Raw genomic sequence first — 17,660 nt, 5'->3', positions numbered from 1 at the left:
TGAAAAAAGACACAATTATCTATAATAGAGTAATCTATACTACTTAAAAGTGTCAGTTGGATGTAATTACTACCCTTTTGGGCGGGAAAAAGGCCACTGATGTGCAATTATTCTTTTTTATTTTTCTTAATGTAATTATTTGTCTTTATGCACAGTTTATTTCGTGGGAAATGTGCAGCTGATGTGTAAATATTTTTTTTATTTTTCTTTATGTAATTATTTGTCTTGTACGCATAAATTATTCTATTACAATATTTTGGAAAATCACTCCCTGATCAATATATCATCCAATGCCCTTTGTCCTCCTTTGAATCTCTTTTATCTATGTACCTGAACCCGCAATTTTAAACATATTAGAAGCTTCTTCCTATTTCATAAATGAAGATAAAAATACCATCTCATAAAATTGAAGGCCAGATTCTGCATAGATTTAAGCAAATCTGAAACCTAACAAAGAAAAATGATGTATAAACTATTCATCATGAATATAAGAGCATCCACAACCGTGCTCGCTGGGAATATAAGAGCATCCACAACCGTGCTCTTGCCAGCGAGCACGGTTGTGGGCCCGGCACCACTATTTCTGTCTGCTCTCTGGCAAGAGCACAACACCCACAACTGTGCTCTTCAGCAAGGACGAGCATAATTCAATTTAAAATTCAATTAAACAAAAACATTTCCATAATATTAAAATTCATTAAAAAACCACAATAAATATTACAAATTACAAATAAAATAAAAAAGATATAATTAAAATCCTAAAAATTAAAAATTACATAATTAAACTCCAAAAGTACTGCGGGATTGTTCGTGCCAACCACCAAGTACGTCTTGAACAATTTATCCATCTCCGCCGGAGTGTACAGTGTGCGGACACCGCGAGTAGGAGGAGTTGGAGTTTGGGAGAGGACGGTCGGCCTAGGCTCCGTGTACACCCGTATCGCCCTTCGGAGGCACCTTGATCGTCGATTGGGTATGGCCGGTAGCAACCCAGAACGCCCGAACTTTGGGTTTGAGGAGGGGCCGAATATTGCGTTTCCGGACTAAGAAACGGTTGTGAACCGAACCATTCGGGGTTCCAACCGTGAGAGGGCGGGTGGTCATCGCCTTGGCCAGACATTGTTATGTTGTAGGGTCGAAGAAAGATTGAGAATGGATATGAGAGAATGAAGATGAGAATGGATATGAGAATTGTGTAGTTTGATGTGAATTTTTGGGTGTGAAAGTGGGGGTATTTATAGATGAAAGTGTGTATTTTTTGGAGGAAAAAAATAAAAAACAAATTAAAAAGTGGTAAAAAATGGTAATAAACAGATATTTTTTTTGGGAAGTGAATTATTTTTTTTAATCGGTTTTTTAATTAAAAACCGATTTTTAATAAAAAAAAATATATTAAAGGCAACGGCTATGCCGTTGCCCAATCGCCGTTCGCCACGTGTCCTGCTCGTTGGCACGGCACTGCTCGATGCATCGAGCAGCGCCGTGCCAGCGGCGCGAGCGCAGCGGCGGCGAGCCTCGTCCTTGCCAGCGGCGCGGAAGGATGCGGGGCCCGGTGCCACCGTTGTGCATGCTCTAAACCCCAGCAAACAAGATTTTGATACATACTTTTCCAGATTGTACTTTATTTTGGTTTCACCCATGAAGACAAAACTCAACAAACCAAAATGTCTATGATTAGAATATTCAAACAAATATTTTAGCTTGCTATGTATAAATGACCTTATGTAACTATAATTTTAATCGAAACTGAATCTGTCCTAGGCCTTTTAAAGCATCCACAACCGTGCTCTTGCCAACGAGCACGGTTGTGGGCCCGACCCCACTTTTTCTGCCTGCTCTTAGGCAAGAGCACAACACCCACAGTCGTGCTCTTCCGCAAGGACGAGCACAAGGGCCCCACCATTCTATTATTCAATTTGAATAAAAACATTTCCACAAAATTAAAATGCATTAAAAATATCCGGAATAATATTACAAATTACAAATAAAATAAAAATTACATAATTAAAATCTCATCTGCCAAATAGTATCCCATGTGGTACTGCTTTCCGTTGGCTACGAAGCTGATTTCTGGACCCTCCCCCTGGCACTCATCATTGAAGAGAGGCGATGACTGCAGAACGTTGATGTCGTTGTTCGAACCAGCAACACCGAAATACGCATGTCAGATCCGCAAACGGTAGTCAGTAACGACTTCCAGAATCATCGATGGACCTTTGCTTTTGAAACCAGTAGTGAACTGACCTTTCCACGCCACCGGGCAGTTTTTCCACTCCCAATGTATGCAATCGATGCTTCCTAACATCCCTGAGAAACCGTGCACCGAACCGTTCCTATAGTGGATGTGTTAAACGGCTGAGAAGAAGGAATATTTAGTGTAAGGCTTGATGTTATTTTCATTCCAATCGTCCATGTTAAATAGGAGTACAATCATCTCAACATGGTAACTAAATCATCCTTAGTCTATACATGATTTGATCAATCCCTTAATGTGGGGAATTGATCCTTAATTTATTCTCCTAAATCTTTCCTTATTCTAACACTCCCCCTCAAATTGAGTAGTGGGATCTCCGATACTCAATTTGTCAAGTACCTCTTCAAGACTCCTTGAGCTAACCGCCTTGGTTAGTATATCTGCCAATTGATCTTCAGAACGCACAAATGGAAATTCGACAATTCCTTCTTCAATCTTTTCTTTGATGAAATGTCTATCCACTTCGACGTGCTTCGTTCGGTCATGCTGCACTGGATTCTCTGAAATGCTTATGGCAGCTTTGTTATCGCAGTACAGCTGACTCTTGCTTGGAACAGAGTCAATCTCTGTCATCAGTTTTCTCAGCCACATGATTTCAGTCAGACCACTCTTGATTCCTCTAAATTCTGCCTCTGCACTAGATAGAGCTACCACCTTCTGCTTCTTACTTTTCCATGTTACCAAGTTTCCCCCAACAAACGTGAAGTAGCCCGAGGTCGACCTCCTATCCACTGGATTACCTGCCCAATCTGCATCAGTATACCCATGGATTTCTAAGCCTCCATTTTTCTTGAATATTATTCCATGTCCAACAGTTCCCTTCAAATATCGAACTATCCTCAGCGCAGCTTCTAGATGTTCGGCCTGGGGTTGATGCATGAATTGACTTACCACTCCTACGACATAAGCAATATCAGGTCTAGTATGAGATAAATAGATGAGTCTCCCAACTAATCGCTGATATTGCCCTCGATCTGCCGCCTCAGTTCCATCTCGTGTCTTCAAGCCATGATTTTGAACAATCAGGGTCTCGGCTGGTTTACACTCTAGTAGACCGGTTTCTGCTAGGATGTCCAAGATGTACTATACCCTAGCCCCTAAGCTTATTAAACCCTTAGGGGAAACAAGAAACGTGTGTCCAAACATCATAACATGGTACATCTTATTCGTATGCATTGCAGTTCACATATTGTGCATTATATAGTCAATTATATGCATTACTCGTGACCATGTGGTGCATTATTCGCAGATACCAAAATGTGGCAGTTACTTTTCCGTCAAATGTCAATAATAACCCTGTAATGCATACAACCACCTTCTATAATGCAACACGGAACCAGTTTTATAGAATCAATCTGATCCGTTGATGCCTTAGATCTAACGCGTAATATTAAGAAGGAAAAATGATCTAAGATGTGAAAAGGAGACTAACGCTCCCCTATATATATATATATATATATGTTCAATATCTATTATCCTAAAATACTTTATTTATTATCTGAAAGGTCTCTTCTCTTCTATTATAATGTTTTTTTTGGGGAACCAGCGTTTTTTCATTCTAGAGCATGCCCATTTTTCAATCACTGCAGCCCATGTCTTTCTTCTATAAATACACATCTATTAGACATTGAAAATCACCACGCAAACTGCATTAAACAACTTAAAGCTGCGGTACTTCACTTTTAGTCCTTACCCTTAGATGTTCTTGCTTTCCAGAAATTGCTTTTGCTTATCTTATTCTATCTCTCTGTTCCCCTTTGATCGATGTTCTTCATCTCATTTCTTCTACTTTTACTACTCTGAAATCTGCAACATTTTTTTAGTTGTTGGTTAATCTTTGAATTTGTTTATGCAGGAAGAGATATTAATAGAACTCAACAATGCATCTGTTTTGCACCTTGATATTAAGAAGGAAATCATTAGCTTAGATTGTGTGCTTCATGATCGAAAGGTATAATTTAGTACTATAAGACAGATTCATAATCTATCTATCTATCTATCTATCTGTTTCTATAAATCTGGAAATCTGCCAAGTTCTAATGCATCTATTTTATCTAACATTTCAGAGTGTGAGAATTCAAGCAACTATTCCAAGGAATTTGATTCAGAAGTTTCGTCCTATTCTTAAAGAAGGAGCTTTGATTTGTATTAGGCATTTCTTTGTTAGGCCTAATAGGCTTCGACATCGTACCACAGACCATCAATACCGATTAATTATGTTCTCCAAAACTGAGTTATTTGAAATATCTGACTGCAATTTTCCTTCAAGGATTTTCTGTTTTAAACCCTTCGATGAAATTGCGAAGCTTAAGAAACTTGAAGGGGAAACTTTCTTTGGTAATTTCTTTAATGTTTTATTGTTGCATAACTGATTCTTTGAAGGTAAATGTTTCACACAATAAATCAACGCTATATTTTGTAGATATAATTGGTGTTGTGGTCGAGCCCGGTAAAGTTGCAACTCAATCCAATTCTAGGCTCATAGAGATACAAGTTGCTGATGAGAAGTATGTTTTGGCTTTCTTTCTGTTATGATTATATTAGTTTCTGTTTCAGGTGGCAGAACTTTACTTTATGTTCAATGTTTATTGATCTAAATAATTTGAGTTTCTCATTTCAGCCACGATAGGATTTTTTGCACCCTTTGGGAGAATACTGTTGATCAATATTTGTATGAAATGAAAAATAATAAGATTGATCTTTCAGTTTCGCATATAAATGGTACATGATCTTTATTTTATCATTTAACCCTAGGTACCAAACATGTGATTTTTTTGTTATGGAGGATATTTTGGGAAATTTCAATTAAATAGAACCAAATATGTGATTTTTTTTCTTCATTTCTTATTTCTTTTTTTCTTTAGTTTATTCTTCTTCCTTTTTTCTTCATTTTCTTCTTTCTTTTTAGTATTTTATCTTCCTTTCTTCTTTCTTTTTTCTCCTTAGTTTATGTTTTCTCTTTTTTCTTTTCTCTTCATTTTCTTCTTTCTTTTTAGTGTTTTATACATACATCTAATTGCATTCATAATATGAATCAATAACAAAACACCTAATTAAATTCATTATTTAAAGTAATTAAACCAATTGAATATTTTTAATTAAATTATTTATACTCATTTTAGGGTTGAAACACCTAACTAAAAATACTCAAACTCTTTATCATTATGAATACAATCACAATTTTAAATTTTGCTTAAGACTATATTGATTAGTTATTAATTTAATATAAAATAATAATTATTATTTATTAATTACTACTAGTTTTTACTATTATAATAATAATATTATTATAATAATTAAATATAATTATAATTATAATTATGATTAAGTATATTTAAATGATATTAAAAAATAAATTAATTATTAATTTATAATATCAAATTAATAATCTTAATATTGATTAATAATAATAGTATAAAGAGTGAGGAAAATGAGAGAAGATATTATAATATCACTTTTGGTACTAGTTTTTTCAATGCCCAAAATATCCTTTATGACACAAATGGAAAAATGAATTTGTTTAGAGGGCATTTTGGGTGAAAATTGCATCAGGTACCAAAAATGTGAATTATAGATACCACAAACAATATAAAATAAATATCATGTACCATTTATGTGCGAAAGTGAAAGATTAGGTACAATTTCTGTAGTTCAATCAAATAATAAAGGAAAGCTTCCTATTATTATTGTTCAGATTTGTAGACCCAACCTATTTAGGGGTAATTCTCTCTTAACCCTCAAATCTGTCATTTTATATTTGTTGTTGTATATCATCTTATTTTTGTTTTTTTGTATTTTAGGTTATGTTCGGATATCTACTCATTATAATGCTTCTAAGGTGTTTATCAACACGGCTTTATTGAATTCAAGGACTTTGAGAAGAGATATTTGGATTTTAGGTTCTTAATCTTCTATATTTGTGTATATATCTCTTCCATTAGTTTTTTAAGCATTTTTAAACTCCATTGCCAGGATCTGTAATGATCAATCATTCTTTGGTGAAAAATCTGTTGTGAAGTATTCTGGAAAGAAGGTTACCAATGAGTTTGATGATATTGCCGTTGAATCTATTGGTAATCTTATATTTCTTGGGGTATTTCTTTAGTTTTCAAAATTTTGGATAAATTGTTTGTTATTTATATTGTTAATATCTCTGTTATTTGGATTAGACTAAAATTTTCTTGGTTTGTATCTGTTTTTTATTTTTAGGAAGGGTCTTACTTGATATTCGGTAAGATTGAGACCGTTGAGTGTCCTATGGGGAGTGGTACTATCTGACTTGCAACAGGTGTTTGAAGAAAGTCTTAAAAATTGATGACATCTATCGTTGTGACCGTTGCAATAGTAAAGATGTGCAGAGGTTTATATCTCAAATTTCAATATGTTATGTTCAGTTCTATACCAATGTTTAGTGTTTTGGGGAGTCTTATTTGCTATTTTTTCCATTTAGATTCAAGTTTGTTGTTCATGTTGTGGATGGTAGAAGCAATGCTACTCTTCTTCTATTGGATCTTGAGAGTGTCCAGCTCTTAGGCAGAAGAGTTTCTGACATTATTGCTACTGATAATGGGGTATATTTCTTGATATTCTAATATTCTAATATGGATCTGTAATTTGTGACATTTTTGTTATTTTTTAGAATGTGTTAATAATTAAATTTTGGGTTCTAGGTTGCTGAACTGGGTTATCTTCCTAGAGAAACTTCTCTCTTTAAGGTGCAGTTGCTTTTCTCTTTAAGGTGCAGTTGCGGAATGATATGAAATTCAGGGTTAATCATCATTTTACTGTTAATAAAGTGTGCAACGTGACTGAAGTTGTAAACAGGTTTCTTCCTCCTATTTTGGATTCACAAGAATCCAATTTAGATGTTGGTCTAAAGGAGTTGTGTTTCAGATATGACTTAGCAGAGGTATTTTTTTTATTTTTAATACATAATTTTAAGTTTCAGATGTGTTTGAAATTATTTTATTTGTCTAATTTATCTAATATTTCTGTTTATCTTAGATTGAAGATTGCGCTTTTGTCACTCCTTTTTCTTCTTCATTAACCAAAGATTTTGAGGCTGAGTTTGTCCCTGAATGCTCTGCTAAGACGTGTCTTGATGAGGATTTCTTTGGTTGCGATGATGGAGTTTTGAAGATAAGTCTGATATTTCTGTTGAGGATTTTGACAACAGCCAAGATGGAGTGTTTGATGTTGATATGAAGATTTAGTGAATTTAGCCAGCTTTTTGTTATTTATTTATTTATGTTGCAGGCAATCTGTTGGACTTATATTATTGTTCACCTAAATCTTTTTTGGGATCTCAGATTGTTGTTGTATTTTGGCTTGATGTTGGTGTTGTTTGCCATCATTTTTGGAAGTTAATTTGTTAGGGTGAGCTTTTTGTCAATGTATTGTTTTTGTTGGTTGTCTTAATTTAGTTTGCTACTTTTTATTAAAGCTTGTGTTCCTTATGTTAAATCAACTATACAGTTATAATATCATACTTTCATGTTGTAATATGAAATGCATAAAGTTAAATTATTATGTATTTTTCTTTATGTAGCAATGGATTATGTATTCTAGCAAGGGACTGTATTTTTTGTTAAAGAAACTAAAGAGCTCTTCTACTATATGAAATCTCAAATAATCAATCAGGTTAGCCATCTATACCTATCTGTATCTAATCTTTAGCAATCCTTTCGGTCATTTGCTTTCGGTCACTTCTGGATTTGAATCTGCAAATACGTTTACATTTTTGAGTTATGTGTATTCATATTTTCACAATTCCAATCTATAATTTAGACATGCAAATCACATTGAATAGGTGTGTGATAATAAAAATAAGAAACAAAGTATAATTATATCACGTAACTTTTTGTTTTAGTTTTTGCAGTATAGAATTCGCAACTAATATTTTTAACTGCAAACTTAGAAATGTGGATGTTGAAATGTTAGAAATCGTGTATTAACTCCAAAATGCAGATAAAGTGTAAAGAGTAATGAAATTATTATCATGGAAATTTATGTAAGTTTCCTTTCAGTTTCTCTACCTTAAATCCCTTTATAACCTTTGCTGTTAGATATTTTATTGGGCGAGAAAGATGGGCCATTTAATTAATAGCTCCTTTGGGGAGAGAGGTTGGTGGCTCCTTTGTATTCCTGGATTTGTTTAAATAGAAAAATATCAAACTATAACTCATTTATTGGGCGAGAAAGATGGGCCATTTAATTAATAGCTTTTCCTGTTTCATTCATTTTCCAAGACACAACCCCCACTCATTTTATTTCTGCATTCTAATTAATTCGGCCCTTCAAAAACCCTAATATTGTTACTGCATTCTTAACACTATGTTATTGTTTTTATACCTATTAAAAATATATTAAAATATTATTTGATATATGTTATAAAGGAGATAAATGAAAGGTTCTAATAAACATTCTGTTTTTTTGGGAATAAGCATTGGTTTACATGTGTGCAGTGCAGGAATGTGATTCCTATAAATACCCTGCTCACTCTATGAATCACTCAACAACATTCTCTTAACTTACAACTTACTCCAATTCATAGTCATCAACTCGGTTTTTGGGTAGTACTATTTTCTTCTTTCCATTCTTATTCTTTATAGAGAGCAATGCATAGTGTTACTATGATAATATCTTCATGCATATCCAGATGATGAGTGTGAAAGAACCTTTTTATATGACTTTACTTTGATTATATCTTCACGTATATCTAGATTATGAGTGTGAAAGAACCTTTTTTATGTCTTTATGATGCCAATGTGTAAGTTCAATCTTTCTTTGTTTGACCTTCCCTCTGAACAACTTATTTCCTGGCAAGAAAAGAGAGAGTTCATTTAAATGTTTATTGTTATATCACTGTATCAGTGTATTGACACCATTAAAGTTCTTACCAATGCTTAATTTCTGAAGTAATCCTTTCCCTCACTTATAAACATCTTTCTGAACTCCCATTTGTTTCATGTAATGTCCTCTTTATCAGCTTATTCCCTGCCAAAAAAACAAATTGTTAATAAAAAAATTTTGTTTAAAAGTATTTCTTATTTGACAGAATATTTTTTCAAATCATAGGTTCATTTGTTCTCAGGCAATGAAGAAGTTGAAGAAATCTGTTACACGTGCATCTCAGACTTTAACACTTTCAAATTCAGGTAAGAAATATGCTTTGGATTTGTGTTACTGTTTTTTTACAGTGGTAGCTTGAAAAAGTGTTTTACTTATGTCAGTGTATCCTGGAATTGAATGCTTTTTTCCTCCTTTTCGGTTTGTGATGGCAGAATCCCGTTTTTTAGTCATCTTCAGAACACTGTCATGCCATTCGATAATTAGCATGTGGCTTGAACTCAATATATATACCTTATGGAATGAATTTTACAGATAGATTGGCAAAGTGTTTGACTTATCTTATTGTGTTATGAAGTGTTTGACTCCACTTATTGTGTTATGAACTTAAATACTGTGTTCCTCTCTGCAGATATAAGCAAATTGCTAAAAGCCTAAAATTAGTTTTTTTTACATATTTAGATTCCTTGCATATATAAGAAACGTAGTAAGATCTGTATACACACAGAAGAATAGAATTACAGAACAAGATATATTCTTAATACTTGAGGATTCCTTAAAGCAATAATATCTCATTCTTCACTCTCAGAGACTCTTCCTCGAAATTTAATGCAACTTGCAAAAACAATTCAATTTAAATTTCTAAAGATAAAGCTGGTGTACCAAAAGTAGTAAGCTAGGTGAATCGAACTTTACCTAAAACCATGCCGATACCGAATTTGTCACTCTCAGAGCCTCTTCCTTTAAATTTTATGCAACGTACAAAAAAAATCAATTTAAATTTCTAAAGATAAAGCAGGTGTACCAAAAGAAGTTAGCTAAATGAATCGAACTTTACCTAAAATCATGCCGTTACCGAATTTGTCACTTTCTGAATTTCGCTGAACGTCGACCATCTGAAATCGCATTTCGATCTTCGCCGATGATGAACATTTGGCGATGCTCCTTCATCGGTTGTCAACGACTGAATAAATTCACTTTCGAAATGCATAAAAGGGAAAATTGATGGATCTATTAGGTAGAAGATCTCTGCGATGTCGGAGAAGTCGAGGTGGTCGAGGCGATGGCGGTGGAGGATGAATCTTCTAGGGTTTGTAATGTCGGTGCTGAGAATGAAAATTACTATTTATATTTTCGTTAAATTATGTTATTAAATCATAACGTTGATTAATTATATTGATTAATTGTAGTTTGTTATTGTTAAGTGGGTAAGTTTAATGAATATCGTTTGGGCTCCTTCCTTTTTTTCAAAATTGGGCCTTTTAAAAAAAACAGTTTTGTATTGGATCCATTTCAGATAAATGTAAATATTTGGGCTCTCATTGTTTTTTGTGTGGGCTCTCCTGAAGAATTTAATTAGCCTGTTTTAAATACGATGATATTGTTTGGCCCAGAAGTTCAACTTTTTTTTTAGATCGTTATTATTGTAACTCTCTACCATTATAATTATAAACTGTACTTCCTCCGTCCCAATCAAGATGACCACAGAGTAGTTGATAGGATTTTCTATTATTTTTGCATTTTTATAATGGTCGTGCAAATTTCTTAATTTCTTCCTAAATCGCGAAAGTTTATAAAGATTATTAAAAACCAGCAAAATATTATGTTTAATTTTCTTTGATTCTACTAATTACTCACTCCGTCCCAACTAAGTTGAGTCGTATTCCTTTTTGGTACGTTCCAACAAAGTTGAGTCATTTTTCTTTTTGAAAAAAAATAAAATATCCGATCACTCTTACTTTATTTCATTACCTGCTTTACTCTTACTTTATTTCATTATCTTCTTTACTATCTCTTTATCTCTCCTACTCTTTTCTTTTTCCTATTTTATTTTACTTTTATTTAATCTATTCAACACAATTTCTTAATCTTCGTGCCCAAAAATTTTGTACCAACTTAGTTGGGAAGGAGGGAGTATAATTTTTCTTTGTGTAGTTGATGTTGGGGTATCCGTTTAGTGTCTTATAATTATAAGTGGTAGTGTTACTACTCACCAAGGTGTATTTTTATTCACTGAGAATAAACATCATTGTTATTCTCTTTAGTTTTATCTTATTTTCCTTATTGTTCAACATCTATTTCGAAAATCGTTTGGTCCGTGCATAGCACGGGTGTTGACAATAGTTAGTTCAAAAGAGTGGATTATTTAACAGCCCAAAAAAGTGAGATAGCATATCTTTATCTTAAAGCTCATCTTAATTAATTATCTTGTTCTAATTTAACATGCCTACCAAACATGCACTTAAAGTTTTTGATTAATTTTATAAATAGTCACCAAATTGTATTTGTATCAAATTGGTTACTATATTTAAATTTATCTCAAAATGAAAATTCAAATTGACACATAAGTTTTATATTTTATTACATATTATTTAACTTTTTAATTTAATTATTTTATTTCAAATGATAATTCAAAATGACACATACTCAAGTTTTTCTATTTATGTTAACTTAAAAAATTATTCATCATATTATTCTTTTTTCAAATAAGAAAAATAAAAACTTAATACTAGTACTACATATCTTAATCATGTTATAAGGAATTTAATTATTATGCTAGTTTCAAACTTCACAACTCACAAGAGTTTCATACTTTCAATTTGACGTCCTCAATAAAATGTCAAATTGAAACGTGTCTCTCATATTTGTAGACGCAAAACTAAAATGTGTGTTAGTACAATTTTACTGTGATATTTTGAAAGCGTCTCTCTCCCATTTGGGAGTCTTAATTCTTATTTTCTTCCATTAAAAAAACACAAGTAAATCAGTCAAGATCTTAGTATTATGGAGTAATTTTGAACTGAGCCGAATTTATGGTATTTTTAAGCAGATACTTATTTAGTACTACTAGACTTCATTCATTATTTTGATTAAGAGATCACTAATGAATTTACACACCAAATAATTAATGGGAAAGAAGTACGTACCCAGCCTGGCCCGGTCCAGCCCAACTTTAAAAGGTTTTGGGCCTTTTACAACAAATAAATTCATAAACATCAAACTTATTTCTATTACAAAATTAATGCTGTGCACATGTGTATAATCTGATAAGCATAAGATGGAAGGGAAATTCTAGGGAATATTTGAGTACAATAATATATGTGATTGTGCTATAATTATATTTCATACATAGCAATAATTAAATAACCCCTCATGTAGGAGAGCACATTAATGACCTTTTTAACCTAAATATACTCATCTTCCATGTATGAAAAAACAAACAAACAAAAGGGTTCTTCAAGCATAAGCATGCCATATAGCTACAAGACAAAAGCAATTTACTCATTTAATTTATCTGAACAAAATAACAAATTAAATGTGCAAAATTTCTACATTCATAACCTAGAGAGAGAGACATGGTTGAACTTCATCAATTGGCATTTCCTAGCCAAGCAAAGCCATTCCCATTAGACTCATAATAGTGGCACATATAAAAGCCACAAAGCTCCCCTCTTTGATCACAACTTGCGCCAAATACATAGCCACATCCGATGTGATCTTCCTCCCCTCCTTAGCCAACACGTGGCGGCGCTTCCCCGCGAAGGCCAGGAGCACCAACACCGTTATCCACGCCACCAGCGTCGTCCTGACCGCCAGCACGATCAAGAACGCCAATACGAGCACCAAGGCGGCCGCATAGTAGCCGGAGGGATACGCTGGCCGAGCAACCGATGATGCAATCAAATAGAAAGAAATCAAGGAAAATAAGAGGCAAGTTGTAGTCTTGGTGGAATTTGTGATTTGTTCCATGGAATGTTTGGAGAGAGAGATGAGTTGTGAGATAGTGTGTGTATGTTTTATTTAAGCTATTGTCTAGTTGGGTTGTATTAATATAGGTTGGAAATATGGGGAAGGGAATTGGAGGTATAATTTGGTGCACATGGCAAGGTTGGCAATGGGGATACCAACTTCAATAATTTAGTTGGTGAAATTGGACAATAATGGGTGACTTTCACATGATTATTTGGCGTAATTAGTGATTATAGGGACATACATTGCATGTTTTGGAGTGTTGATGTTCCAAAGTTAAAGATGGGAATTTTTATGCTTTTAATTATAGTTATTTGAAATGTTCCCATTTTTAGGCTTGTATAGTCATTTTAAAATTTAAATGTTTATTGGGAACATCTTACAATGCACCGTCCCGTTGCTTAATAATTTGTGCATGTATATTATATTACAATGTGTATCTTGATAATTTCGAGAATCTAATTATATGAACTTTTCACAATTCACATACTGTAATGGGTGAGAGTTCAAATAATTAAATGGTTCACACAAATAGAAATTTAATTGCTATAACGTTGTATATAAACTCTAAAATTATTCAACTTCATATTTTAAATGTTAATTTAATTTTGAAATGTTACCTTAATATACCGATATGGAGATTTATGCCAAATGCATATTCAATTAAAATGAACTAAATAATTATTTTCGGCTATCCTTTAAATGAACTAAATTTATCACTACTCTAAGAATAAAGCAAATCATACAAGTAACAATAAATTCATATTAGGAAACAAATTATATGATCCTCGTATATCTGTATATATCATATATGTTTGCTTTTTCGTAATGTATAAAAACCAATTAGTCACTTCACTTGAATAAAATGATATTATCACCATATATAAAATCATCCTATCAATCAGGTTCGGATCAAATCAGACTGCTTCAAAAAGTATTAATTAAGAGTATTGAATTAAGCATTTTCATCTTAGTGCAGAAGGGAGATTGATAGATTGTTTTGTCGTTTTTTAATTATATTTTATTACCTCTGTGTTTATCTAAATAAATCCCATTAATTTAACAGTATATGTGCCACGATTGAAGTGACTCAATAAATTTAATTTATCGTTTACATTTTACAATATAATTTGCGCATATGCAAGGTACTTGGTCTAACATTCATGCCTTCAAATGCACAAGGCTCTATGCAAATAATTTAAATGAGTACACATTTAGGTAAGAACCACTAAAGCATTGAAACATTCAACCACGCTAGTTATTTTATCAGAAAATGTACATCGAAAAAATCCCTTCAAATGTTAATACCAAGAAGAAAAGAACAATACAATCTAACTACAAATGAATCCAATGCCCCTAAACTAAACTTTCTTTATTACCAATACCCTAAAATCCGTACCACTCAAAAAACCTCCCTAACTCTTATTAACCTGACACGTGACATGTACTGATAAAATGCAATAATTTATAATTTAGGTAGCGTCCGAGCAACACTTGATCGCCCGCCCTCAAGTGAACCTTCTCAACATAGAGGGCACTCTCGATACACATGACATGTACTGATGAAAGAAACTCAGTACTGATGATCTAGGTGGCAGTCAGCATCCGAATCAAACCCCCCAAACAACGTGACCACGGTCCTCAGCCAGCTCGCCCCATGGTTGAGCAGCCCTTCCTCCTCCGGCTCCTCCTTCACAAACAGCATGCTCTTCTCATCATCCACATCCATCAGCATATCCACCCACCTCTTGGTCATGTAAGCCATCACCGCATCCAGCCCGGCCGAAGCAACGCTCGTGGGGGGAATCTCGAGAGGATTCCCATCCAATTTGAGCTTGGTCAAGTTCACCAGCCTCCCAAACGTGTTAGGCAGAGCATGAATCTGGTTGTTGCTGAGATCAAGCTCCTTGAGGCTGATGATGTCCGAGATTGTCTCAGGCAAATCAGTTAGGTCACTGAAATTGCTGCTCAAATTTAGGGTTTCCAAATTTGCCAATTTCCCAATTGTTTGTGGGATGGCGTGGAGCTCGTTGAAGTGCACATCCAAGAGGCGCAGGGACTTCATCTCAACGATGGAGGTCGGGAGGGACCGGATCTTGTTCAGCTGGACGCGCAGGCGCTTCAGGTTCACCAGCTCGTGACCGATGTTGGTTGGGAGGTACGTGAGCTTGTTGAAGCTCGCGTCCAGCTCCTCTAACGACCTGCGCAACACGCCAAGTGTGATAGGTTTATGATCCCCTTCTTTTTGTCAATTAGGGTTAGGGTTTTTACCTGCAGTGGCATATGCTATCAGGTAGGGCGGAAAGCTTGTTTGAGGAGACATTCAAGATTTTGAGATTCTCCAATAGGCCCATGGAGTCAGGCAGTGATTCTAATAGGTTTGCTACAAGAATTAGCTCTTCCAGATGCTCTAGGCCTGCAATTGAATCTGGGATCCACTGTTTCACTCACACAAAAACAGAAATTGGGAAAGAATAAGTTAAATGTCAATTTCAGATCAAATCAAACAAGAAACTAAGGCCCTTCTTGGTACAATGAAATGGAATGTGATTTCTACTTCAATTCTATTTACTTGCTTGGTAGGATGGAATGAAAATGTAAAGGAAATGCAAAAAAATTCCTACTTTCATTCCATTCCATTCCACTCTCATTTCATTTTATTATACCAAGAAGAACCTAAAAATCCAGTATTCCACACTTAAAAACAGTTGGTAATGACATGAAAGTCTGCTTTTAAACATAAAAGATCACATAAACAAACAGCAAAATAAGAGCTTTACAATAATCTTGATATCTACTGTATTAATCAACTGATTCCAACTTAAGGCTTCAAAAATGCAATGCTGCATGAATAATGATTAGTGATTAACTCTAACCTCAAGCTTGTTATAAGACAAATTGAGCACAACCAACAAATTCAACCCCCCAAACTCCTCCGGCAAGATCTTCAACTTCCTCCCGGACAAATCCACCTTCTCAATCGCCTTCTTCCCGGACTTCGCGGCCTTCAAAATGGCGGCCACCTCCTCATTCATCAACTCCCCAATCTTCATCGCCTCCCCCGCCTCCTCATAGTCCTCATAGTCATCCTCCCCTTCCTCATACATCTCGGCCTCCGCGTCCATATCCACCGCCGCCTCCTCATAGATGCTCTCGAGGCGCTTCTCCGCTTCCTCCAGCATCGTCTCGTACGCCTCGTGCATCTCGTCCAGCTCGATCACCGCCTTGCACACCTTGTAGTCCTGCATCGCCTCCTCGGACGTGTCCCCGGCCGCGTTGATCTCCTCCACGCGTGCCCGGGCCACGTCCACTGTCTCATGGTCCGGCCGCGGGCCCAGGGCCTCCAGCACGGACCGGGACTCCGCCACGTCGTTCACCGCGTCGCGCATGGCCGCGGAGAGCTCCGGGTCCGAGATGTAGGGCATCCGCTCGAAGCTCTCGAAATGGGGCGATTCGGACGCCGGATAGATGTCGTTATCGTCGTCGGGGGAGATGGTGAAGGAGCGCGTGATGACGACCGGGAGGGCGTCCATGACTTGGGAGAGGGACGGGAAATTGGAGGGAGGCGTCGGATCCGTTGCGGTGGGATTTGGATCCGTTGCGGTGGGATTTGGATCCGTTGCGGTGGGATTTGGATCCGTGACGTTGGGATTCGGATCCATGATGTTTGTGATTCTGAAATTGTGGTTTCGCAAAGTGTGAAGTGTGTGGAGATGAACGCGATCGATTAGCGTAACCGTAATAACTGTCGGGTACGCGGGCTTTAAATAGGCGCCGGATTCGGGTCGGATCGAAGCATATATATTTAGATTAAAATTTGCTAATGTCTTAGTACTACATTTAACTGATTTAAGTGTTTTCAACATTTGTTGATTACCTATTAGGGATGTTGATTAACTTAAATTAACAAGCACCGTGTACAAAAGTTGAATGAGAGAAAATGAGCTTTACTAATATTCTCTTCGTCTATTATACTTCCTCCGTCCCAGATAGTTTGTCTCACTTTGATCGGGCACGAGTTTTAATAGATGTAAAGAAGAGTGATTTTAAAAAGTTAGTGGAATATAGGTCATACTTTTATATATTAGTTTTTATAATAAAATGTGAGTATGAATGCGTTAGTGGAATATGAGGTCCACTACTAAAAATTGTAAAAGTAAAATGGAACAAACTATGTGGGACCGACCGAAATGTAAAAATGGGACAAACTATCTGGGACGGAGGGAGTAAATGATCTTGGATATTGTGTCATTGCTTTAAACCTCACAAACCTTTCCAACATGTTCAATTTTAGCCATTGCAATGACCTTGGTTTGTATTGATATATATGTGTTTGTGTTGTTATGATTTGATAGATCAGGCTGCAATCATAAAAGGGAAATTTATATTATATTGAACTATGCATATCATTTAGACCCCCACATATTTATCGTTCACAAAATAATTAGTAAATGAGTTTATACGACATTTGTTGGGCCATGCATATGATTGATTGTAAATGTACATAAATGAATGTGTGGTGTAAAACTAGCCCATGTCATATAGGCGTGCAGTGGATTGGTTTGGACGATAGTACTATACTATTACT

General features: G+C 35.1%; 1 protein-coding gene and 1 long non-coding RNA gene across 4 annotated transcripts; both read right to left on the bottom strand.

The window, feature by feature from the left end:
• Window positions 1–179: 179 nt before the first annotated feature.
• Window positions 180–10,450, bottom strand: LOC121747480. Of its 3 annotated transcripts, none has more exons than XR_006039208.1 (7): window positions 10,161–10,450; window positions 10,019–10,063; window positions 9,154–9,250; window positions 8,996–9,072; window positions 7,910–7,974; window positions 3,948–4,060; window positions 180–330 (listed from the first exon to the last, which is right to left on the bottom strand). It is a non-coding gene; the product is annotated as an uncharacterized LOC121747480 (long non-coding RNA). The 3 variants fall into 3 exon arrangements; XR_006039207.1 differs by lacking the exon at window positions 180–330 and adding an exon at window positions 2,180–2,355; XR_006039206.1 differs by lacking the exon at window positions 180–330 and having other exon boundaries at window positions 3,725–4,060; window positions 10,161–10,448.
• Window positions 10,451–14,489: 4,039 nt separating this feature from the next.
• LOC121747640 (plant intracellular Ras-group-related LRR protein 3-like) lies at window positions 14,490–16,610 on the bottom strand. Its single transcript, XM_042141716.1, has 4 exons — window positions 16,204–16,610; window positions 15,949–16,161; window positions 15,344–15,510; window positions 14,490–15,273 (listed from the first exon to the last, which is right to left on the bottom strand). The coding sequence occupies exons 1-4, from the start codon at window positions 16,603–16,605 to the stop codon at window positions 14,646–14,648; spliced, it is 1,410 nt and encodes a 469-aa protein (XP_041997650.1). The 5' UTR covers window positions 16,606–16,610; the 3' UTR covers window positions 14,490–14,645.
• Window positions 16,611–17,660: the final 1,050 nt, after the last annotated feature.

Source organism: Salvia splendens, chromosome 9 (genome assembly GCF_004379255.2).
Source record: "Salvia splendens isolate huo1 chromosome 9, SspV2, whole genome shotgun sequence".
Lineage (NCBI taxonomy): Eukaryota > Viridiplantae > Streptophyta > Magnoliopsida > Lamiales > Lamiaceae > Salvia > Salvia splendens.
The sequence above is the reverse complement of the archived record's forward strand: the minus strand, read 5'-3'. Positions and strand labels throughout refer to the sequence as shown.